Raw genomic sequence first — 25,164 nt, forward strand, 5'->3', positions numbered from 1 at the left:
GTGATTTTTTGAATTTTAAATTTTCAAATTAGGTCTACCCAGTCGTCTGCACGGACATCCTCCCAGACGTCTAACCGGTTGACTGGAACAATGATTTTTTTTTTTTTTTTTTTTTTTTTTTTACAATTATCACCTGTTATTTCAAAAAAAAATAATTTAGATTTGTTTTTGATATGTTTAAAGTATAGAAATTATTATTTTTTAGACCAAAGTGACAAATTATTTGGCCATTTATTTAAAATTAACAAAATAAAATTTTAAATAAAAATTAATTTGTCACAATAACTTTTAAAAAATAAAAAAAAATATTTTTAAACAAAAAAATTAAAAAAAAATTCCAAACAAATATACAATCAAAAATAATTATAAAGCACTAGCTGAATATTTTTTTAACAAAAAATAATATATATTTTCTAATATTTTAAATAAAAAAATATTTCCAGAATTTTTTGAATTTTTTAAATAAAAAAATTTATTTTTTTCAATAATTATTTTTTTAGATTGAATTTTAAAAAGAGTTTAGTTATGAGTTTTGAATAGAATTTTTAATAGAGTTTTGAGTTATGTGTTTGGTTATGAGTTACAAGTTTTTGAATTAAATTTTAAAAATTATTTTCAAAACTTACAACCAAACAACTTTTCTTATTTCAAAATTCATTTAAAAAATTCAAATCTCAATTCAAAATTCAATTCAAAACTCTTGTCAAAACTCATATAATCAAACAAAATTTTCTCTTCTCAAATCATGATTCAACAACTCACAAACTCAAAATATAATTCCATTCTCAAATCATAATTCTAAAACTAAACAAAACGCTACCTTAAGTTCTATACCCAAAAAAGTGTAATGACCCGACCCAAATGTATATATCGTGTTATTTTTTATCAGTCACAATTGTGTATTGTTTACACTCTGCTGAGTGTTTGAACAAAATCAAACTCAACACAATTCTCCAAATAGTTCTAGCACAAAATGTACATAGTATATCAAATAAACTTTCAATACATATATATTCGAAATAAATACATAATCCGTTAAAAAAAAAAAAAACACGAAATCCACATATCTCTAATGGAGTGCCCAAAGGAATGATGTGGTTGTTACAATAATTTTACATACTTTTCTTGTTTGAAAATATTAAAAGAGAGTTTTCCAATACCAACAGACCAGACATCAACACCACTTTTTGCTGATTAATCGCAAAAGAGAAAATGGATAGTAGACGATGTAGCGTAGCATGCGATGGTTCAAGGAAGTTGGTAGAAAGAGTAGAATCAACAGCGTGGAAAGTGTTGGAAATGGGTTATAAAATTCTGGATAAAATCAGAATTTTTTTCTAAGTTCGATCTATTTTTTAGGTGGGCCCCGTGCGTCGATTTTCACGGGTCAAAGTGGTAACGCGTTCTATGTCGCGTTGTGATTCACGTGGTATATTTGGTTGCTCAAAACCATTACCGAGTGAATGGGAAATTGAAGCCAAAGTGTGCTCCATGGAAATGGAGTTTTGGTGAAAATTCCTTAAGGTTGTAAAATAGCTTGTCCCACATTGATTTGGTGGGAGGTTTTGAATGGGTTTATAAGGCTTGGGTTTGGTACTTGGGGTGTGCCCCAAGGGGTACCCAAGTGTTTTAGAGGGAGAGATTATGGGCAAAATGGGCTAGACTCATTGGATCCAAAAATCACCACGCATGCCACCATTCGGTCGGGCGCGGGTGCGTGGTGTGAGGTTGGGCTTGTTCGGCCCAATACTAATCTTTTTGGGCCAAAAATATTTGAATTTAATTTTATTTTTTGGTAAAATAAAATCCATACAGGGCCCTTCCCGAAATAAACCAGTCTGGTATTATTGCACACCCAAACAGGGCCCTTCCCGTTTTGTTATCTGTTTGAAATAACAGATTCAATTCTGTTTGAATTCAAAACCAACAGGTTTCATACCTGTTCAATTCAAAACCAATAGCCACCTTTACATCTATAAATAAACTAGCCTCCCATTTGGATTTTACTCGAATTTTCGTACTCCATCTTCTGATATAAATCTCTGCATTTTGCTGCATTTATTTTGTAAAAGAAAGAGTATAAACACTTAGTGTGTTCGTAAGGCAAACAATTTGTAGTGCTACTATTGTTTGTAGTAGATCATTTCATCCTGGGAGATAGACGTCCAATTTCTGAAAGCACCGTGGAGAGGACGAATCTGTCTTAAGGACATAATGTCAAACACTGGACTTGATCAGATTACAATTCGAAGAAATTAAATCAAGTAAGTTATTTAATTTATTTTCAGTGTTTTATTATTTATTTAAATCAAATTTTAATTTTGTTTTTGTAACAAAATAAAATCTGTTTTTATTTTATTTTTATTTTTTTTATTTTTATTTCGAGTTTGATTTTTGTAATCAAACAAATTTTCTCATTTCCTTTATTTCTTTTTATTCTGGTTGTTGTTTAGTACACAACAGAATTTAATTAATTTAAATACAGTGAAGATTGTCCTACAATCTTAAGACAGACTCGTATTTTGTTTTTGGTATTTTCATTGTATTTAATTTTTTGTGTTTTCAAAGTAATATTCTAGTTGGAAAAACAAATAGTGATTTATGGTATTTGACAGATAGTAGTAATATACTGTCTCTTTTCTCTGACAACTAGTAGTAATATACTGGTGTCATTAACAATTGCAGAATATTATTTGGTGTTACAGAAAATTATTTTGGTATTTCATTTTTCTAGTTTTAGTAACAAGGAAAATAAAATTGTTGTGTTTTTTCTGACTTTTGTAATTAGATAGTTTTGTGATATTTTATTTTCTAGTTTCAGTAACAAGAAAAATAAAATTACAGTATTTTCTAGTTTTAGTAACAAGAAAAATAAAATGATTTTGTGTTACAATTTATTTTTTGGTTTTAGTAACCAGAAAATTAATTTGTGGTTTGTTTTTCTGATTTTTTGTAATCAAATATTATTTCGGTATTTTATTTTACTAGTTTAAATAACGAGAAAAATAAAATTATTTTATGTTATAATTTGTTTTCTGGTTTTAGTAACTAGAAAATTAATTTTGTTAATTTATCATAGTTCTTTTGACTTTATTGTAGTACATGGGAGAATTTGTTTCTGGAGTAAAATATTAATTTACAAACAAATTTCATTTTTATTACAAAGAAACCTTTGTGGCAAGTTTAGTTTCTTTATTGGTTTTTTGAATCATTTTTACATTTCTGTGTGTGGATCTGTGGCCGTGAATAGTTTCTGCATATGAGTCGGAATAATATATATATATATATATTCACAAAGACTTTTGCATGCATATTTAATTAGTTTATTTATGTACAAATCAAACTTATTAAATGAAGGTTTGTTTTGTCATTTTGGAGTTTAAAATTCAAAACGCATTGAATTTTATTTATGAGTTGAGAATCTTTTTATTTCATGATACAGATTTTGGGATCATGCATATTCATTATTTTTAGTTGATGCGTTTGATATGCATGTATAATGTCAACTCAAGTTATTTCTTAACAAAAATTTCATGTGATTTGGAATGTTAAATTGATATGTTGATTAATTTGAGTTTTTCCAATCAATTTTGAATGGGTGTTTAAACACCAGAAAAATTTAAACATGAAGATGTATGTAGTTATATCGTTCCATTTAATTGGAAAGTAAATTTAAGAAATCTTTTATGTTGATTTTTAATTTATTTTGAATTATGTGACATGAAATGTCATTAATAATTATTTTACTTGCGTAGTAGAATTTGTTAAACCATGAACCATTTTATTAATATGGGGGTGTATCTCTTGCATTAGTTGAGATAATTTAATTTTCTTCTATCACAAATATTTTTATGACAGTGACATTTACTTGTTATTGAGTTGCAAGAATGTATACAATCAAATGGGTTTTTGAATTGTTTGATTCTTAGGCAAAAATTTTTATGAGGATATGATTTTGTCAAAACATTAATTCTGACTTGAGTAGTCATAATTATTTTGGTTTTTTCTTGAATTTGTTTTGAAATTCATTGATTTATATTAGAAGTGATAAGGGTGGTGAATATGATGAACCATTAAATGAATTTTGTGCACAACATGGCATTATTCACCAAACTACAGCCCCTTATTCTCCACAACAAAATGAAATTGCTGAAAGAAAGAATAGAACCCTCAAAGAAATGATGAATGCCATGTTACTAAGTTAAGGCTTACCACAAAACTTGTGGGGGGAAGCAATATTGTCTGCTAATTATGTTCTTAATAGAATACCCCACAAGAAAACCAAAAGCATTCCTTATGAATTGTGGAAAGGTCGACCACCTTCCTACAAATACTTAAAAGTGTGGGGGTGTTTGGCGAAAGTTGAAGTTCCTGTTCCTAAAAAGACTAAGATTGGACCACAAACAGTAGACTGTGTGTTTATTGGTTATGCTCAGAATAGTAGTGCATATCGGTTTTTGACATATAAATCAGAAATACCTGATATAAATGTGAACACTATTATAAAGTCGAGGAATGCTGTGTTTTTTGAACATGTCTATCCTTACAAGAAAGGACAGGAATTAAGTTTACAGAAAAGAATTTATGATTGTATACAAAGTCAAGAGACTAATGACAATCAAACACAAGAGACTAGTAATGATCTCGACCAACAGGATTTAACTGATGATGAACCAAGACGAAGTAAGAGAGCGAGAACATCAAAATCCTTTGGTCCAGATTTTCTGACATACCTGTTAGAAAATGAACCTCAGAGCTTTAAGGCAGCAATGACAAGTCCTGAAACACATTTGTGGAAAGAGGCTGTTAATAATGAAATTGAATCCATTATGCAAAATCATACTTGGGAATTGGTGGATCTTCCACCAGGTTCTAAACCTCTTGGATATAAATGGATATTCAAGAGAAAAATGAAAGCAGATGGTTCAATTGACAAGTATAAAGCAAGACTTGTAGTTAAAGGTTACAGACAAAAGGAAGGTCTGGACTATTTTGACACATATTCCCATGTGACAAGAATAACATCCATTCGCATGCTTATTTCTATAGCAGCGTTGTTTAATTTAGAAATACATCAAATGGATGTTAAGACAGCTTTCTTAAACGGTGATCTAAATGAAGAGATTTATATGGAGCAACCCGAAGGGTTTGTAGTATCAGGGCAAGAAAAGAAAGTTTGTCGATTTGTAAAATCCCTTTATGGATTAAAACAAGCACCTAAGCAATGGCATGAAAAATTTGATCATGCAATGCTTACTAATGGGTTTAAGATAAACGAATGTGACAAATGCGTCTATGTTAAAAACACTGACCAAGGATATGTCATAGTTTGTCTTTATATGGATGACATGCTTATCATTGGAAGCAGTCAAAACATGATCAAATCAACTAAGCAAATGCTTAACAAAAGATTTGATATGAAAGATATGGGGGTCGCAGATGTAATATTAGGAATGAGAATTACTAAAACATCTGACGGATATGCATTATCTCAATCTCATTATATTGAGAAAATTCTTGATAAATTTATCAAGGATGATTTGAATTTAGCTAGAACACCTGTAGACATCGGTCTTTATTTATCGAAAAATAAAAGTGATGCAGTGTGTCAGTTAAAATACTCCCAAATCATTGGAAGCCTAATGTACCTAATGAATTGTACTCGTCCTGATATAGCTTATGCTATCAATAAATTGAGTAAGTACACTAGTAACCCCGAAGAAGACCATTGGAAAGCGATCATTCGGGTTCTTAGATATCTAAGATTCACCCGTGATCTTGGTTTGAACTTTACTCGATATCCAGCAGTACTTGAAAGTTATTGTGATGCAAATTGGATATCGGATACTAAATATTCAAAATCCACAAGTGGATATGTCTTTACTCTAGGAGGCGCTGCTGTTTCTTGGAAATCCACAAAACAAACTTGCATCGCACGATCCACAATGGAATCCGAGTTCATTACTTTGGACAAAGCAAGAGAAGAAGCAGAATGGCTTCATCACTTCTTAGAAGACATTCCAATGTGGCCAAAACCTGTGCCAGCTATTTGCATTCATTGTGATAGTCAATCTGCAATAGGCAGGGCACAGAATCATATGTATAACGGTAAGTCACGACATATTCGTCGTCGACATAATATCGTAAGGCAATTGTTGTCAAATGGAATAATCTCAATAGATTATATAAAATCTAAAGAGAATATTGCGGATTCGTTAACAAAAGGTTTGACAAAAGAGCTAGTGTATAGTTCATCGAAGGGGATGGGATTAAAGCCTATTACATAAGAGTCGTCATAATGGTAACCCTACTTATATGACTGGAGATCCCAAGAACTAAATTCAAAGGGACAACTAAGTTATGTATGGCTCACCAGAAATCACCAAGGGATTAAAAATTCCCTACCCATTCCTATGGTGAGAGTGATATCTGCAACATATGTTGTATGCAGGGTTATAAGGATAAGCTTTGCTTTTAATGATTACTTATATCTTGATTGAGGCATAAATCAAGACAAGTATAAGGAGATACTCACAATAAGAATCACCTATATGAGTGTTGAACTGGGGCCGGTTCTATGAGAATAAAGAGGCTAAATTCTCTAGAAACACTTATGAAAACCAGGCGCGTTCAAGGCCAAAATGAACACAACAGTGAGAACCACGATGTGTTAAAAGACATTTTGTGTGAAATCTATTGTCTTGGCTTACACAAACGGCTGAACAATTCAAGGCATCACGTCCATTGGTTAGCCAGTAAGTCCGATAGGTTATCACTAGGGAAGGTTCAAGGCCGAAAACTACCTATCCTGATGCAAGATATTTTCGACTTATACTCTTTCGATAAATCTGCATATTGTTGCATTTCCGTTGTCATCAAATTCCATTCATGTGGGGGATTGTTGGAAATGGTTATAAAATTCTGGATAAAACCAGAATTTTTTCCTAAGTTCGGTCTATTTTTTAGATGGGCCCCGTGCGTCGATTTTCACAGGTCAAAGTGGTAACGCCTTCTATGCCGCGTTGTCACGTGGTATATTTAGTTGCTCAAAACCATTACCGAGTGAATGGGAAATTGAAGCCAAAGTGTGCTCCATGGAAATAGAGTTTTGGTGAAAATTTCTTAAGGTTGTAAAATGGCTTGTCCCACATTGATTTGGCGGGAGGTTTTGAATGGGTTTATAAGGTTTGGGTTTGGTACTTGGGGTGTGTCCCAAGGGGTACCCAAGTGTTTTAGAGGGAGAGGTTATAGGCAAAATGGGCTAGACCCATTGGACCCAAAAATCACCACACGCGCGCGGCCGCCGCCGTCCGTCCGGTCGGGCGGGCTGGGCTGGGCGCGGGTGCGTGGTTGGGTTGGGCTTGTTCGGCCCAATACTAATCTTTTTTGGTCAAAAACATTTGAATTTAATTTTACTTTTTGGTAAAATAAAATTCATAATTCAAAATTAAACTGGTTTGGTTTTACCATACATCCAAACAGGGCCCTTCCCGAAATGAACCAGTTTGGTATTATTGCACACCCAAACATGGCCCTTCCCGTTTTGTTATCTGTTTGAAATATAACCCAACAGATTCAATTCTGTTTAAATTCAAAACCAACAGGTTTCATACCTGTTCAATTCAAAACCAATAACCACCTTTACATCTATAAATAAACTAGCCTCCCATTTGGATTTTACTCGAATTTTCATACTCCATCCTCTGATATAAATCTTTGCATTTTGCTGCATTTATTTTCTGAAAGAAAAAGTGTAAACACTTAGTGTGTTCGTAAGGCAAACAATTTGTAGTGCTGCTATTGTTTGTAGTAGATCATTTCATCCTGGGAGATAGACGTCCAATTTCTGAAAGCACCGTAGAGAGGACGAATCTGTCTTAAGGACACAGTGTCAAACACTGGACTTGATCAGATTATAATTCGAAGAAATTAAATCAAGTAAGTTATTTAATTTATTTTCAGTGTTTTATTATTTATTTAAATCAGATTTTAATTTTATTTTTGTAACAAAATAAAATCTGTTTTTATTTATTTATTTTTATTTTTATTTCGAGTTTGATTTTTGTAATCAAACAAATTCTCTCATTTCCTTTATTTTTTTTTATTTTGGTTGTTGTTTAGTACACAACAGAATTTAATTAATTTAAATACAATGAAGATTGTCCTACAGAAAGGGCAAGGACAAAGGTTAAGCCCATGATCAAAATAACATAAGAAAGCCAATTAAGGTTGCTCACCACCAGATAAACACCTGTCATGAATGATATTGCGAGCATCATAAGAGCTTCTCCAAACAACGGCGAAGCCAATTTCAAGGAAACATGAACGAGATTAAGATCTCCCAACTGTGCCCATATGAGCAAAACAGCAACAATAATGGAACTACACATAGCTACAGCATTAGCGATCACGAATACTTGAAATTCAAACTTTTTTACCATAAGTGCCATGCCCTTGTGAGTTCTAGAGTCGTCATATCCACCTGGAACAGTGATACCAGCCGCAAAGGTCACAATGATAATAATTGTTGCCACCAACAGGAGAGTGTTAATCCTATCCTTGTAGGTCTCGACATTTGAATTTTTTTTAGTTTTGCTGGTCTTTGGCTGCGGAGCTCGTGGTGCACTAGCATGTCTCAAGGCTATCCATGTTAGCCGCTGCAACATTGGAGAGGGTTAGTTTCAACTCATGTGATCACTCAACAAAGATAACATGAAAAATTCAAAATAACTAGTTTAGTTCAATATCAAATGGAAAGTTTGTTATTAAAGTGGAAATAGAATTGAGAAAAGTTAGGGATCATGAAAAATTTTTCATGAAAATGATCATGAAAAATTTATGATCCTTAGATTACCTTGATTAGTATGTGATGCTTTATTCTAAATGTAATCCGAGGATCATAAAGCTTTCATGAAAAAAATTTCATGATACCTAGCATTGTTGAATAGAATTTCAGGTGAGTCAAGAACCTTGAGATGTTTAAGTGGATAAAGATAAAGTTCCTAAATTAGAGGATGTGAAAATTTAAGCCCAAGTGAAACAATGAGGAAAGTAAGGCCCATAAGAGTATAAAGCCTAACCAAAATTCTTGTGACAAAAATTAAACAACAAAAATCTGAGAACATATGGAAATTAAGCCGATGTGGTATTAGAGTGTTTTTGACCATATATTGAGTGTGAAATAAAAAGGCAGCAAAACCTAGAGAAGCAAAGTTTGGGATGGAATAAATAAAGAAAGCAAGATTTGAAAATGAAAAAAGAAAAAAAAAATAAATAAATAAGAAGGGGGGGGGGGGGGTATTTTGTGTCTAGCAACATTGGAGAAAAAATAATAATTTTTTATTGATTCATTGCATATTAAATTTACAATTTTCGAATGTCGAAACTCACATAAGGATACAATTTATAGTTGTATGGTATTAGAAGTCCTCAGAGATATAAATAATAAAAAGAGAAAAATTAATTTAAAAAAACATTGAGGATATTGAAGAAGGCAATATATATATAACTTTGGAAGCATTTGGAAGGTATAAAATCTCCAGGTTGGGCATGGACAAAACTTAAAATTGTTTTTCAAATTGGAGGCAATCTTTATCTAATAGGTTACAAGATTTAGATGAATTCAAAATGAACAGGTTGAATAAAAGTTCACAAAAAATAAAAAGAAGAAGAAAATTATATGGAGGAAAATGTTGAAGGTGTATGTGTGGGGAAAAAATCTGTCACACTGGTTGAAGTGACAATAAATGGAATCCACTCCCTTAACTCTCTTTCACTTGTAACAAAGACAGTGAGTCCTTGCCGACTAGGGTATTCAATTTGGGGCATTATAATACTTAGTAGATTATCAGCACTGTTGGAGACCCCAGTGGGGGTGACCCCCAGTACCCCCACCTCCTCGTGGGGGGCTGTAAGTGCAAGCCTTCAAAAAAAATAAAATAAAATAAAATTTTGCACCAATCAAAAAACAGTGGGAGTGGTGGGAGTCACCCCCACTCGGGTCTGAAGGATTATTCGTAGATTATTGGTGCAAACTCTTAAAATAACAGCATGAATGCTCAAGAATATGGCGTACTTTTTTCCTTAGGCTGAATTTCCTTTCTTGTGTTAGTTGAATTAGCCATTGAGAGAAGGGTTCTGCAAAATATCATTTAGTAAATCGATCGCACCCGCTATAGTTAGTATATATATATATATATATATTTTTACTTTCAATAAAATATTAAAGAAAAAATTACTGTGAGAAAATTTAAGATGTGAAATTTGGTGCAAATTAGTGTTATATATACAAAAAAATATTATGTAAAATCAGTTAATATTATATATAAAAAAAAATATTATGTAAAATCAGTTGGTATTATATATATAAAAATATATATATATTATGTAAATTAATATTATATATTGTACAAATGTTTGATAATTGTTTAAGATCATTCTTCAATTAACTAATAGGTTGAAACTGTCAAACCTCCCAAACAACAATTTGGTTACGAATATTAAATTTGCCAATATGTTATCCACGGTTTGATTTTTATTTTTTTCTCAAATCATACACTACAAGAAAATTCACTTTTGACAATTAAAGTTTTAGTCGCCAAAAGTAGGGTTTTTAGTCCCCAAAAGTAAGGTTTTTAGTCACCGAAACCTTTTCCCGACTAAATATTTTGGTCGCTAGATTTGACGCGGAAAACGGTCGGGGAAGGTTTTGGCGACTAAAAAAAATTTAGCCGCCAAAAGTCATATAAATGGCTACTAATGTTTTAGTAGGGAAAAGTGCGAGGTATTGGTGACTAAATATTTTTTAGTAGCCAAAAGTCATAAATTGGCGACTAAATATTTAGTCGCCAAAAGTTTTCAAATAAAATTAATTTTCATTTTCAACAACTAAAACTTTTAGTCGCCCAAAGTATCATTTATTATTGGCTACTAAATATTTAGTTGCCAAAAACAATTAATTTTCATATTTTTTTTTTAGCTACTAAACTATTTAGTCACCTAAAGTCTCATACATTTTTTACTACTAAATTTTTAGTGGCAAAAAAATCTTTGGTTTGCTTTTGGCTACTAAATTTTTAGTAGCCAACAAGTTTTATTTTGATTTTTTGGCTACTAAACATTTAGTTACCAAAAACTTTATTTACTGTTATTTTTTTATTATTATTATTATTAATTTCTGCACAACCTATATTTATTTCGTGCAACCTGCACCCAGTATATAAACAAAACAATACATATGTCTATTTCTATTTCACTTTCAACCATCCAAAAATTTGGTCTTGTAACATCAAATTCTATACAAACCAAATATAATCCAACCCAAAATAATAATTCCATACAAACAGATAATCATACAAAAATGATGTCCTCCGTATACAAAAAAGAAATATCCACTAGTAATCTATACTACCAGAAAATAACTTCATCTCTGTTGGATCAACAGCTATTGCAGTAATTGGTAATGGAAAAGCTCGAGTTTGTAAAAGTCTTCCAGTAACAAGGTCCCATACTTATAATACGAAAATAAGTCATTTCGAGAAACAAAAATACTCATGCTAGGAAGATATTGTTATGAAACATTTAACATAATTAAGTAACCTTGCATGTGTCATCAAGGGAGCTTGATAAAAAAATTGAACTTGAGCTTGATAAAACATTTAACAAAAATACTCATGCTAGGAAGACATTATAAAGGGCTTTTTCTTTGTCAATACTTGGACTGGACTTTTTCATTAATATAATCATGACATTTAGCTAACCAGTTGTTTTAGACCATCGCATCATGTTTTGGATGAGAAGAAGAAAATCAACCAGGACACGAGGGGGGAAAAACAGCAAGAACATGAAACACTTGTTATCGATTTCAACACATTTTTCACAGTTGTCCCCATAATTTTTATAAATATCATTAACACATCATTTTGGATATATTTTCTATTTAAACTGTCTGTTTTTAAAATACCCACAAAGTATGGGATACTTGTAAACAGGGAATCATCTCAATTCACCCTCAATTAATCCAGACAAACACTACAATTAGATATTCGACATGCACTGAGAAAATTTGTAAACATTAACACAATATTCACAGAATGAGAAGATGAAGTGACACATTTTCCCTCATTTATCACTAACATTTATATGATCCTAGCATTCCTTGTTTTGTATTGGCATTTGTAACCATGCAATATTACAAGTTGCGTTTTCTCAACCTATGGGTCCGAATAACATTCCGCTAGTTGTCACAAGTCATATTTGGCATGGGGAAGCTGTTCGTGTCGGCCACAATGCGGATCAAGGGCTGTTTTGAATTTTCACCTCCGAAACGCCGTTTTTCGACTAAGTTTTGGGCGTATTTGTCTCTAAATCCCAACCTACGGGTCCGAATAACATTCCGTCATTTGTCACAAGTCCTATTTGGCATGGGGAAGGTGTTTGTGCCGGCCACACGGCGGTTTGGGGGCTGTTTTTAATTTTCGCCCCCGAAACGCCCTTTTTCGACTAAGTTTTGGCGTATTCGTCTCTAAATCCCAACCTATGGGTCCGAATAACATTCCATCATTTGTCACAAGTCCTATTTGGCATGGGGAAGGTATTCGTGTCAGCCACTCGGCGGTTCGGGGGTTGTTTTCAATTTTCGCCCCCGAAACGTCCTTTTTCGACTAAGTTTTGGCGTATTTGTCTCTAAATCCCAACCTATGGGTCCAAATAACATTCTATCATTTTTCACAAGTCCTATTTGGCATGGGGAAGGTGTTCGTGTCGGCCACACGGCGGTTTAGGGGCTGTTTTCAATTTTCGCCCCCGAAAAACCCTTTTTCGACTAAGTTTTGGCGTATTCGTCTCTAAATCCCAACCTATGGGTCCGAATAACATTTTGTCATTTGTCACAAGTCCTATTTGGCATGGGGAAGGTGCTCGTGTCGGCTACATGGCAGTTCAGGAGCTGTTTTGAATTTTCGCCCCCGAAACGCCCTTTTTCGACTAAGTTTAGGGCGTATTCGGCTCTAACTCCCAACCTACGGATCCGAATTACGTTCCGTCAGCTCTCACAAGTCCTATTTGTCATCGGGGAACTGTCCGTGTGAGACATACGGTGGTTCAGGGACTGTTATGAAGTTTTGCCCACAGAAAGTCCTTTTTCGACTAAGTTTATGGCGTACTCGACTCTAAATCCCAACCTATGGGTCCGACTAACATTCCGTCAGTTGTCACAAGTCATATTTGGCATGGGGAAGCTGTTCGTGCTGGCCACACGACGGTTCGGGGGCTGTTTTGAGTTTTCGCCCCCGAAACACCGTTTTTCCACTAAGTTTTGGGTATATTCGGCTCCAAATCCCAACCTACGGGTCCGAATAACATTCCGTCAGTTGTCACAAGTCATATTTGGCATGGGGAAGCTGTTCGTGTTGGCCACACGATGGTTCGGGGGCTGTTTTGAATTTTCGCCCCCGAAACGCCATCTTTCGACTAAGTTTTTGGCGTATTCAGCTCCAAATCTCAACCTACGGGTCCGAATAACATTCCGTCAGTTGTCACAAGTCATATTTGGCATGGGGAAGCTGTTCGTGTCGGCCACAATGCGGATCAAGGGCTGTTTTGAATTTTCGCCCCTGAAACGCCGTTTTTCGGCTAAGTTTTGGGCGTATTCGTCTCTAAATCCCAACTTGCAGGTCCAAATAACATTCCATCATTTGTCACAAGTCCTATTTGGCATGGGGAAGGTGTTCGTGCCGGCCACACGGTGGTTCAGGGGCCATTTTCAATTTTCAATCCCGAAACGCCGTTTTTCGACTAAGTTTTGGCGTATTCGTCTCTAAATCCCAACTTATGGGTCCGAATAACATTCCATCAGTTGTCACAAGTCCTATTTGGCATGGGGAAGGTGTTCATGTCGGCCACACGGCGGTTTAGGGGCTGTTTTCAATTTTCGCCCCCGAAACGCCCTTTTTCGACTAAGTTTTGGCGTATTCGTCTCTAAATCCCAACCTATGGGTCCGAATAACATTCTGTCATTTGTCACAAGTCTTATTTGGCATGGGGAAAGTGTTCGTGTTGGCCACATGGCTGTTCAGGGGCTGTTTTGAATTTTCATCCCCGAAACGTCTTTTTTCGACTAAGTTTAGTGCGTATTTGGCTCTAACTCCCAACCTACGGATCCGAATTACATTCCGTCAGTTTTTACAAGTCCTATTTGTCATGGGAGAACTGTCCATGTGAGCCACACGGTGGTTCGGGGACTATTATGAATTTTTGCCCACGGAAAGTCCTTTTTCGACTAAGTTTATGGCATATTCGGCTCTAAATCCTAACCTACGGGTCCGAATAACATTCCGTTAGTTGTCACAAGTCATATTTGGCATGGGAAAGCTGTTCGTGTTGGCCACATGATGGTTCGGGGGATGTTTTGAATTTTCGCCCCCAAAACGTCATTTTTCTACTAAGTTTTGGGCGTATTCGGCTCCAAATCCCAACCTACGGGTCCGAATAACATTCCGTCTATTGTCACAAGTCATATTTGGTATGGGGAAGCTGTTCGTGTCGGCCACACGACGGTTCGGGGGCTGTTTTGAATTTTCGCCCCTGAAACGCCCTTTTTCGACTAAGTTTTAGGCATATTCGGCTCCAAATCCCAACCTACGGGTCTGAATAACATTCCGTTAGTTGTTACAAGTCATATTTGGTATGGGGAAGCTGCCCGTGTCAGCCACATGGCGGTTCGGGGGATGTTTTGATTTTTTGCCCCCGAAACGCCCTTTTTCGACTAAGTTTAGGGGGTATTCGGCTCTAACTCCCAACTTACGGGTCCGAATTACATTCCGTCAGATCTCACAAGTCCTATTTGTCATGGCAAAGCTATCCGTGTGAGCCACCCGGTCGTTCGGGGGCTGTTTTGTATTTTCACCCCCGAAACGCCCTTTTTCGATCAAGTTTTGGACGTATTCAACTCTAACTCTCTGCCTACGAGTCCGAATTACGTTCCGTCAGTTGTCACAAGTCCTATTTGTCATGGAAAAGCTATCCGTGTAAGCCACACGGTCGTTTGGGGGCTGTTTTGATTTTTTGCCTCCGAAACGCCCTTTTTCGACTAAGTTTAAGGCATATTCGGCTCTAACTTCCAACCTACAGGTCCGAATTATATTCCGTTAGTTGTCACAGGTCCTATTTGTCAAGGGGAAGCTGTCTGTGAGAGCCACACGGTGGTTCGGGGGCTGTTTCGAATTTTCACCCTCGGAACGTCCTTTTTCGACTAAGTTTAGTGTGTATTCGGCTCTAACTCCCTACCTATGGGTCCGAATTACATTTCATCAGTTGTCACAAATCCTATTTGTCATGGGGAAGCTGTCTTTGAGAGTCACACGATGGTTCGGTGGCTGTTTTGAATTTTTGCCCCTGAAACGCCCTTTTTCGACTACACAAATCCAATTTATTATCCTTTTAAGGCAGCAACTAAAAGATATAATTGGGAAAATAGAAAGAAAAAGAAAACTAAATCTATCAATTGAAATAAAAATAACAATAAAAAAAGAAACATAATATCATTCATGGCTAAATAAATTAGAGCCTAACAAACAATTTGAACAATGGCATGATAGGGCATGATGAGGTTGTCAATCGAAAGAAAAATGTTGATTCAATTGATGTCATAGCTTCCTCTGCAGTCTGCACATATTCCAAGAACTTCAGTCCTAAGATCATTCTATTAACAATGACAATAGACAAAGCACATGCAGATATAGTTACAAAAGCCAAGATTTCCTGAAATCAATTCATGTAGAGTGACACCTTATAATAAGAAATAAGACCTATGATATTGTGGGACACTAACTGAAATTGAATTGTTATGAATTAACAAGGGCAGCAAGTAACAGTATGAGCACAAGTTGAATAAGAGATAAAACTAGATTTAGACAAAATAGAAATATCATACCATACCCATGATCATAACCCTTCTAACTTCTAAGTTTGACTAGTACCAAATGAAACATTTTAGTAAACCATAAATTATTGTGCTCTGAAGTACCTAAATTCTAAAGAATAGAGGCTTTTTGATAAAATTTGTAGATGATTCATATTCAAAACTAAAAGGATACATATAGATAAGTTGACCTATCAAAGTAACATCACCGCTTCCACAAGACAGTGCAAAAACCATTCTTACCCAAATGGTATGTTTTTGTTGCCGGTAAAATTAATGATACAGATTCTGACAGAGCAAGACCAGCGCTCAAGATAGGAACAATCTGCAAAGCTAAAAAAAAATAGTGCATCTGGCGATGGCTACATAAAAGCTCTACTCTACCAAGGGCCCAGGATTAAATAATTTCAAACAGAGACCACATTCATAAATTTGTATCATGATTTGTCCCCAATAATATTAAATAGCAAAAAAAAAAGAAAAAATTATGTCCTAATCATTTGCAAGTTGCAACGAGCATAATGGGGGGAACTTCCTAAACTCTATATACAGTGGTAGGATAGGGAATTAATTCAGTCTATCCATTACAATGAAATGAGTAACAGTGGTAAAAAGAAAATTATAGAGAAGAGTAACATACTAACCACCACAGGTTCCCTTGGATCAATAAATTCTACAGAGGCAGGACCCATTGGTGACCGAATCTCCAATGAACAACTGTGAGCAGGTATATTTTGAACCCGGAATGGAATGAAGAATTTAATTTGGTCATTAAAGACCCTGAATCTCAAGCTTTGGAGATCCATGTATATGACTGGGAGCAGGTATATTTTGCACTCTTTTTTTTTTCAGATTTATTATCAAATATCAAGTGATTCTGTTTGTTTTCTGCTTCAACTTGTGTTGGAGGACACAGAGAGGGGCGGCAAGGGCCACGACCCACTCAGATTTCACAAAATCTTGATTAGCCCCTTGCATTTTTAAGTATTCACAAGTGAAATTAGTATTTGGCCGTCCCAAAATCTATATAAATTTACTTCGGCGCTCTCAAAAATCACAAAAACTTCATTAGCCTATGTAATTTTGAGTATTTATAAAAGAAATTAACATTTTCAAAATTAAAAACTATACCAGTTTAGTCCCCATTACATGATTACTCTACAATGTTTACATTAGTAGATCACGAGTTTCAGCCCAAAACAGTCCATCTAATATTTGCCTTACTCTTGTGGCCTGTAATTTGACAACCATTGTTGATAATAAGTTCTGTGTAATTTTGCTCCATGAAAGATGCAACCATTTCTAGGGCTTAAATAGCCTCTGATCATTCAATTCACATTAGCTAAACCATCTTCTACCAAATTTGTTGTTGTGGTTGTTGCATGTTTTCAAAATTTATGCAATGAAGATGTGCCTAAGCGCCCCCACCCTCTGGATGAAGAATCAAATAAAAATCTAAAGATAAAGAAAAATTGAAGTGAAGGGAGCTATATTAATTAATTTAGTATACCTGAACAAAACCATACAGGCCAGGAATGGACATAGCATCTGCTCCTAGCACTTTCAAACCAAAGTCCACATGTGGCTGCAAATTCATAGAGAGAGAGAGAGAGAGAGAGTCAAACTTTGCAAAAAGGTTAATCTTTTGGCTAGGATTGATGCCATCTCCATCATATGGTGGGCACCAAAGCTCTAAATGGTGCATATATAGGAATATACAATACACATCTGATGAGCATATGCAGTCCCTAAAACTCTGATGATAAACCAAAATATTCCTAATCAAACATATCGTTAATTAAAGTTACCTCTGGTCATTACCACGCACCTTCTTCATGAGAGAGACTAATATTGTGGCAAAACAAGGAAAGCTTGGAACCAATGGCTTCAGGCTACAATTGATATTAAGGAAAGTTCTCCACACAGATAAACCTTATCCCTATAAATCAATGGCCACATTTTCAGAGTTATGCATTAGCTCTGCCAAAATACTAATTTTACCAATGTCTTTATGTAGTGTATCATAAAATAAGGAGCACCAAGGGGCTGCAACCCATATACAAAAGTCCATAAGACCTATCTCATCTATACATTCAAATTACTTAAACTCTTCAACAAAATCTAAAAATCAGTTCAAGGATGGATCAAATTTCCTTGAGAACCAACTATACGAAAATGATAATAATCCACTTTTCACTTTTCAAAACTCACCAAATAGCATTTTGAGCTCCAAGAATGATAGACCTAAACCTTCAACTGATGGTCTTGAAGTGCACATTTTGTTCATCTAATGAAATTAAAATGAACCAAGCAATACATACCAAAACAAAATTAAAAATTTAATGTAATAAACTTGGATTCAAATGTCCAGAGTATATTAAGGGAGCCATAATTTTGAGTGACCAATCAACTTTCTATGACAATAGACTATTATACACGTGTATAGATAAGTATAAAATAGATGGGTGTGTTACATGGAAGAGGAAACACATGAGATTTCCCAAACCAGCACAATGAATATAGTTCCTGAATTTGGGATTTCCCAATCCCCAATCATGTCCCAAATTCTTGCTTAATCCAGCTTGAATTTGGGATTTCTGTGTAAAAATCAACACCAACCCTACACCAAATGTGGGAAATCAACACAACATCAACTCAAATTAAACAACAAAAATCATATAAAACCCTAGGGCAAGTGTAAGATGGGGAAATAGAGGAAGGAAGACAGAGAGAGAGAGAGAGAGCTCCATCGACAGATAGGGATAGACACTGAGAGCAACAGAGAGGGAGAGAGACCGAGAGCGATAGAGCGAGAGAAACATACCTCAATTTTTTAAAGTGACATTGCTATGCCTTTGACAGGATCAATGTCGCTTATCGGTGATTTTCTTAGAAGATATGAAAATAAACCCACACTTTGTGGGCTCAACTTTGACTTAGGCTTGGCCATTCAATCAGAAGTAGTGATGGCCACGGAGTGGGTTTGGAGCGAGTTTGTCATTCTCCGCTTCTGCCTTTGCCGACAAACTCCACTCTCGCCCCTGCCCTGCCCCCCCTTCACCGGTGAAATTTTTCAACCCCACGCCCCACCCCCTGCAGATACCCTATCCGACCACATTTTAAATAGTTAAAAAAAATTAAAAATTATTTGAATTCTTAATACACTAAATAAGTTTTTTATTTTCATATATATATATATATATATATATAAATAGTGAGACTTTTAAAATTAGGAAAATTTACTCATAAGTCCTAATTTTTGAAACGTTGAACCATTTAGTCCTAAAAGTTTTCTTATGCTCCATTTAGTCCCATTTTTACATCAACATGATGTGAATGATGTAAATGATCTGATGTTTCATTCTATAATTTCAAAATTTATTGAAATCTGATGAACATTAGATGTTTTTCATCCTATATTTTCAAACATTATTGAAATTTGATGAACATTAGATGTTTGAAATCCAATGTTTGTAACATGACTCTGATGTTATTAACATTGTATCTGATGTTATTAACATTGTAATGGGACCTTTCAGTCTATAAGAAAACTTTTAGGACTAAACAGTGCATAAGTTATTAATTTGGGATTTATTGATGCATTCCCCTTAAAATTATTATTTATTTATATTTAAATAAAATTATAAACTTTTAATATTGTTTTCTTATATCTAAATATATATATTATTTATTTATATATTATTAATTATATCAGGTTATGTTTTGATCGGAGAAAGCGATATCTGTCCCCGTTCCATCCCCATTGCAGGTGACTAAAACATAATCTACCACCGCCCCACAAAAGTATTGGGACCGATAAAATCTACCCCATTTGAATGGGTATGAATGAGCCCCATGGATCGAATTTAAATGGCATCTCTAATCAGCATACTTGTCTAGACGCTTAACCGAATGCATTGTTTGGTCATTTGGCTGCGCTGAATAACATTCCATAAATGCCCTCCAACTCCGACTTGCCATTTGTTTCCAAACCACTATTGTAATTTTTATGATGCGTCATATCTTATTCGAGCCTTTGTTTGCACTTCGAATGTTATAACCGAGCATCCAAGCGTTTGCTTGGACTTCAAATGTTTTTGAGTCGTTTGAAGATGCCTCTTTAATATTTGCCCTTTCAAGTGATGCCTTTTTGACTGTCTCACCACGCGGCAACACAACATTGGCTTGCAATTTTCATTTTCCCTAAAACGATGCATCCCATCAATTGGGCTGCCAAATGAGACCATAATTTCTCAAGGTATATATTTGACTTTTGGTTATTTTCTTCTTTGACGTTCCATTGTATTTATGTCTAGCAACCGCAGCGTAGAATTGCCTTCCACAGCATAGAAGAGAAAAAGTTGAAGAAAAAAAAAGAGTTTGAACTCTGAACATGAAGAGGTGTTCATAAACTTGGCACTACCCATGTCTAACCTTAACGGAGAGTGACGGTGTACCAATTACTTTGTTTGGAATGAAAATAATAGTGGCTGTGAAGCTACAAACCAAAGTGAGGAACTGAGATTCTCTCTAATAATTATTTTCACAATAATATTGCAATGGCAATTTAGGTAAGTGGCTTAAGTTCAAAACAAAGCCAGCGGCGTTTAAATAGATGGTTTAATGTGGATAACACATGAATTAGTCGAGATGCACGTAAATTGGTCAAAAACTCCTAAGTTATTAAAAAAAATAACAATAATAAATAAATAAATAAAAATGGTTTAACATAGATAACACAACATAGATTTGTGTAAAAACAATTCAATAATAGGGAACCCTTGCAGGGACTTAAGGTAAAATTTGAACATGACACTTTTTGACATTTACATATTATTTTTCATCAAAAAATAATTTTCTTTTTCTTTTTATATGAAAAATTACTAATTAAATTTGCATTATCAAAGTTTTCAAACATAATTTTTTCAATTGATAAAATTCGTAATCCACTTATATTTTTGTGATATAATCAACGTTAAAATAGTAATTTTTTAAATTTTAATTTTGAATTTTTTTTTTTTTTGTAGAAAAAATAGTTACAAGTATTGTTAATAATATTTTGTAAGTATCTATTCTCCTATTCATAAAACAAAAAAATAAAAAATTTAATTCAAAAACATATAAATTATAAATATAATGAAATTATCATGTTTTAAAAACTTTATAAGATTAATATATTGTAAAAATTGCCATCCCCCAGTGATTTTAAATTTCAAAACTAAATTAAAAATTAAAAGAATAAACAGGGAAGAGACTAGAGATTTTCAAGACAAATATTTAAAAAGCATGAGTAATACTGTATACCTTGAATTATTATTGAGAATTTTAACCGAAAATATCAATGTGTGATCTAATTCATTTTATATGTGACTCTCACAATTCACTAATTCAATCTCAACCACACATTTAGGGCTGGTTTGGGGTATTCTAAAAAAGTGCACTTTTTGTCTTTTTGGACTAAAAAAGTTGAGAAAAAAATATGGAGGTTTGGGTTAACTTTTTAGCTTTTTATGAAAAAATGTGTATTAAAATATTGTATAAAAAAAGTGTGTAAGAGATGATTAGTGAGAGGTGGGCCTAGCCGTACAACCGGCTGAGTGAATTGGCTATGGAAATTATTGCCTAATTTTTGTACAAAGCATTGGACGGTTTTGTTTGGCCTGTGGGGGTCATCACAAGTCTCATTTTAATAATCTGAACCGTTCAATGTGTGTAACTCGTCGAACACTATGTATCTATAAAAAATCACATTAATTGGATATCGATAGCTATCTGATCAGACTTATTTATATTTCAATCATTAATTATAACACCATCCATTTGTTGTACATAACTGATTTGATCATATAGTTATCGATATCCAATCAATGTGATTTTTTCCAGACATATAGTACTCGACGAGTTCTACACATTTAACGGTTCAGATTATCAAAACGGAATCTGTGATAGGCCCCACAGGCCGAACAGCGATGTGTGTGCAAATCACACCCAATCCTTTCATTTGGGTGCACTGCCGCTGCACAGCAACTGGCTTGTTGTCAATTCGGTGTGTACTTGGGCAGAAAAAAATTAATTAATTTTTTTTTTTGTGAATAGTGATATCTTTTTGGATTTTGAAGTAACTTTTTGACTTTTTAGCTTATATAGTATAAGCCAAACCATGCCTTATATTTTATGTTTTTTTGATAGAATTTCTAAATAACTAGTTTTGTTGGAACAAATATAAACGTTGTCCTATGGGAATTGTTAAAGAAACTTGAGATGGCTATACCAATATTTACAAAATATTTGCTGTAAATAATCCACAATCTTTTTAAATTTTCTTACTCAATATTAAAATACTCATTAATAAAATCTAAAAATATATACACATTACAAAAAAAATAAATAACTAAATAAATTACGCGTCTTCGATTTATGGCAATGGTTAACACTTGGGCCGAGGTTTAGCAACAGTAAAAACTATTTTAAAAAGGTATGGGAATTCTAAAACGGCATCATAGTTTTCAAATAGTCACATAATGAATTGTACAAAAGGTCCTAATGTAGGAAAACGCGTCAAAAACAAAAGTAAACATTAAAATCAAACCACAAACAAATCCGAATTAGAAATACTCTCTCTACAAATGAATAATATTGAGAAAACTCTCTATTTTTATTAATCAAATATCAACCATATTTCCCTAAGATTTACATCTTTATTTATACTAAAATAATTCTTACTAATCAAGAAATCTAAAAAAGGAAAAGAAATATTCTTGCTAGTCAAGAATATTTTAAAAGGAAAATACAAAATTATCAAAAATAATTCTTGTGATCAAATAATCATATTCTTGTAAAATAAGAAAATAAACGAAGTAGGAAACTTAAATAAATTAATTAAGCAAAAGATCCTAGTCTAATAAAATAAAATATATAGTTTTTAAATTTCAATCTGCATCAATTGATGCAGGGAAGTGGAGCAAACAACAAGATCAAACCACGGACAAATCCGAACTACAAATACGCTCTCTATGAATGAATAATATTGAGAAAACTATCTATTTTTATTAATCAAATATCAACCATATTGTCCCAAGGCTTACATCTTTATTTTTGCTAAAATAATTCTTGCTAATCAAGAAATTTGAAAAAGCAAAAGATATATTCTTGCTAGTCAAGAATATTTTAAAAGGAAAATACAATATTAAAAATAAAAATAATTCTTGTGATCAAACAATCCTACTCTTGTAAAATAAGAAAATAAATGAAGTAGGAAACTTTAATAAATAAAAAAAAATTAAATGATCATAGTCTTAAATAATAATCTTAATCAAATACTAAAGTAATAAAATAAATAATACATATTTTTTATATTTTAACTAGTGAGAAATGAAGGAAATGATTGGAGTTACTCTAAGGCCTCGTTTGGGAACATACTAATTTAGTAACTTTTTGGCTATTTAGCTAAAATATAAGCTAAAAAAAAACTAGTATGTTTGGGATGATTTTTTGACTTTTTACGAAAAGATGTGCAAAAAGTAGAGAGAAAAGAGAATCTTTGAATTTTTGATATGGGTTGTTGGCTTTTTGACTTTTTTAGTAACTTTTTAACTTTTTGGCTAAATGAGCTGATTCCCAAACGAGGCTTAAGCCATATCCAAAATAACCCTTAATCATATGATTAAGTGGACGTAGGCTATGTTAGCCAAACCAAGTAAAACTTGACAATTTCTCATGTTGATGATTTTTTTGGTTCTATATTTACTTTTTTGCCCTACATTTATTTTTTGGATAATAATTACGCCAATATAATAATAATAATAATAATAATAATAATAATAATAATAATAATAATACACCGGCTACATCTACACAATTTTTATAGTTTAAATTCACACAATTGAAACTCTTATTGGTAATCATAATACTCTCTCCGTCTCAAAATATTTGTCTCTTATTCCATTTTTCATTATTCCAAAATATTAATCCCTTTTTCAAAAATTAAGAAATAAAATAATATGAATTTATTATTTTGCTCTTCTTTCAAATTTATTAAAAACACAAAAAATACAATTATAACAATTGATATTTCAAAAAATATACTATCAAATGTATAATTTTAAAAAATTAATATTTTTAAACAGTAATAATTGTACTATTAAAATAAGTTAAATTCTCAAAATGTACTATTATTAAAATAAGTTAAATTCTCAAAATATACTATTATTTTGGAACTGAAGGAGTAATAGTAATAATACCTCGGGAATTGAGCGACTGGTCCCCTCGTAATCGAAAGCAGCATCTAAAGCGGTAAAGCCTTCGCCATTCTCTATCTCTAACCAAACTCTCTTGTCCCAGGTCAAAATGCTCACTATCTCAGAATGAGCATTCTTTGTGGCCAAAAGCAATGGGGTGTTTCCATCTTGGTCTGTGTCATTGATAAGCATCTCAAGCTCAGGGGCTTTAAGTATATAACTAACAATGTTGGCTTTCCCACTCTTAGCAGCAACGTGAAGAATATTTTGTCCTTGTCTGTTTAGCAACTCTCTTGAATCTGGAAAATGTCGTAGAAACTCCTTAACAACTTCAATATGGCCTTGGCTCGATGCCTTATGAATGGGATAAGACCCATTACCATCTCTTTTGTATGTGCAATCAACAAATGTTTCCTCCCTCAACATAACCTATGGATGCTACATACGAAAGAGGTTTCCTCCCTCTTCTGTCAGGTGCATCCATAAGAGATGGCACATACTTCAATGCAGTCTCAAGAACAGCTGCAAAAAAAAATTTAAAAACAAAGATTAAGACCCCAATTCATTAGGAAATAAAAATAAAATAAAATAGAATGCAATATCACTAGGAGGAGGAGTCAGTTTTAAGCTGAACCAAATTAATGGCGTTATGGTTAATTGTTGAATAATATTTAAATTAACATAGAATAGTTCACTTTACTGGAGTAACATGCAATCATAAATCAACAGCTATGTTATATATCATCAGTATCAATATTTTTATTTTTATTTTTGGGCAAAATTAGTTTTCCTGATTTAAGCCAGTTGTACTTTACCTGCAATTATTTAGAAATAGTCAATTATCTTCTTTGTGGTTTGATTTGGGACTAAAGTGCAACTATTATCTTTTCTATCCAAACTAAGGGCATCCACAATGGGATGGCTAAAAAAGTGTATTAAGGTGTGTTATATGACAAAAAGTAATAAAAGTGGAATCCAAAAATGTTTGTTAAGGTGTGTGTTAAATAT

The 25,164-nt window shown here is 33.5% G+C and overlaps 1 protein-coding gene and 1 long non-coding RNA gene across 3 annotated transcripts; both read right to left on the minus strand.

Annotated features, from left to right (window-relative positions):
- Positions 1-987: 987 nt before the first annotated feature.
- On the minus strand, positions 988-19,010 carry LOC114262462 (protein ACCELERATED CELL DEATH 6). Of its 2 annotated transcripts, XM_082878966.1 has the most exons (6): positions 18,744-19,010; positions 17,728-17,858; positions 17,430-17,504; positions 10,076-10,137; positions 8,170-8,657; positions 988-1,286 (listed from the first exon to the last, which is right to left on the minus strand). In XM_082878966.1, the coding sequence occupies exons 2-6, from the start codon at positions 17,735-17,737 to the stop codon at positions 1,175-1,177; spliced, it is 747 nt and encodes a 248-aa protein (XP_082735092.1). In that variant the 5' UTR covers positions 17,738-17,858; positions 18,744-19,010; the 3' UTR covers positions 988-1,174. The 2 variants fall into 2 exon arrangements, with proteins under 2 accessions (XP_082735092.1, XP_082735094.1); XM_082878968.1 differs by lacking the exon at positions 988-1,286 and having other exon boundaries at positions 8,134-8,657.
- On the minus strand, positions 11,220-16,614 carry LOC145795238 (uncharacterized). Its single transcript, XR_014335826.1, has 2 exons — positions 16,564-16,614; positions 11,220-15,663 (listed from the first exon to the last, which is right to left on the minus strand). It is a non-coding gene; the product is annotated as an uncharacterized LOC145795238 (long non-coding RNA).
- Positions 19,011-25,164: the final 6,154 nt, after the last annotated feature.

This window comes from Camellia sinensis, chromosome 7, assembly GCF_055761805.1.
Source record: "Camellia sinensis isolate YWXY chromosome 7, ASM5576180v1, whole genome shotgun sequence".
In the NCBI taxonomy this organism is placed as follows: domain Eukaryota; kingdom Viridiplantae; phylum Streptophyta; class Magnoliopsida; order Ericales; family Theaceae; genus Camellia; species Camellia sinensis.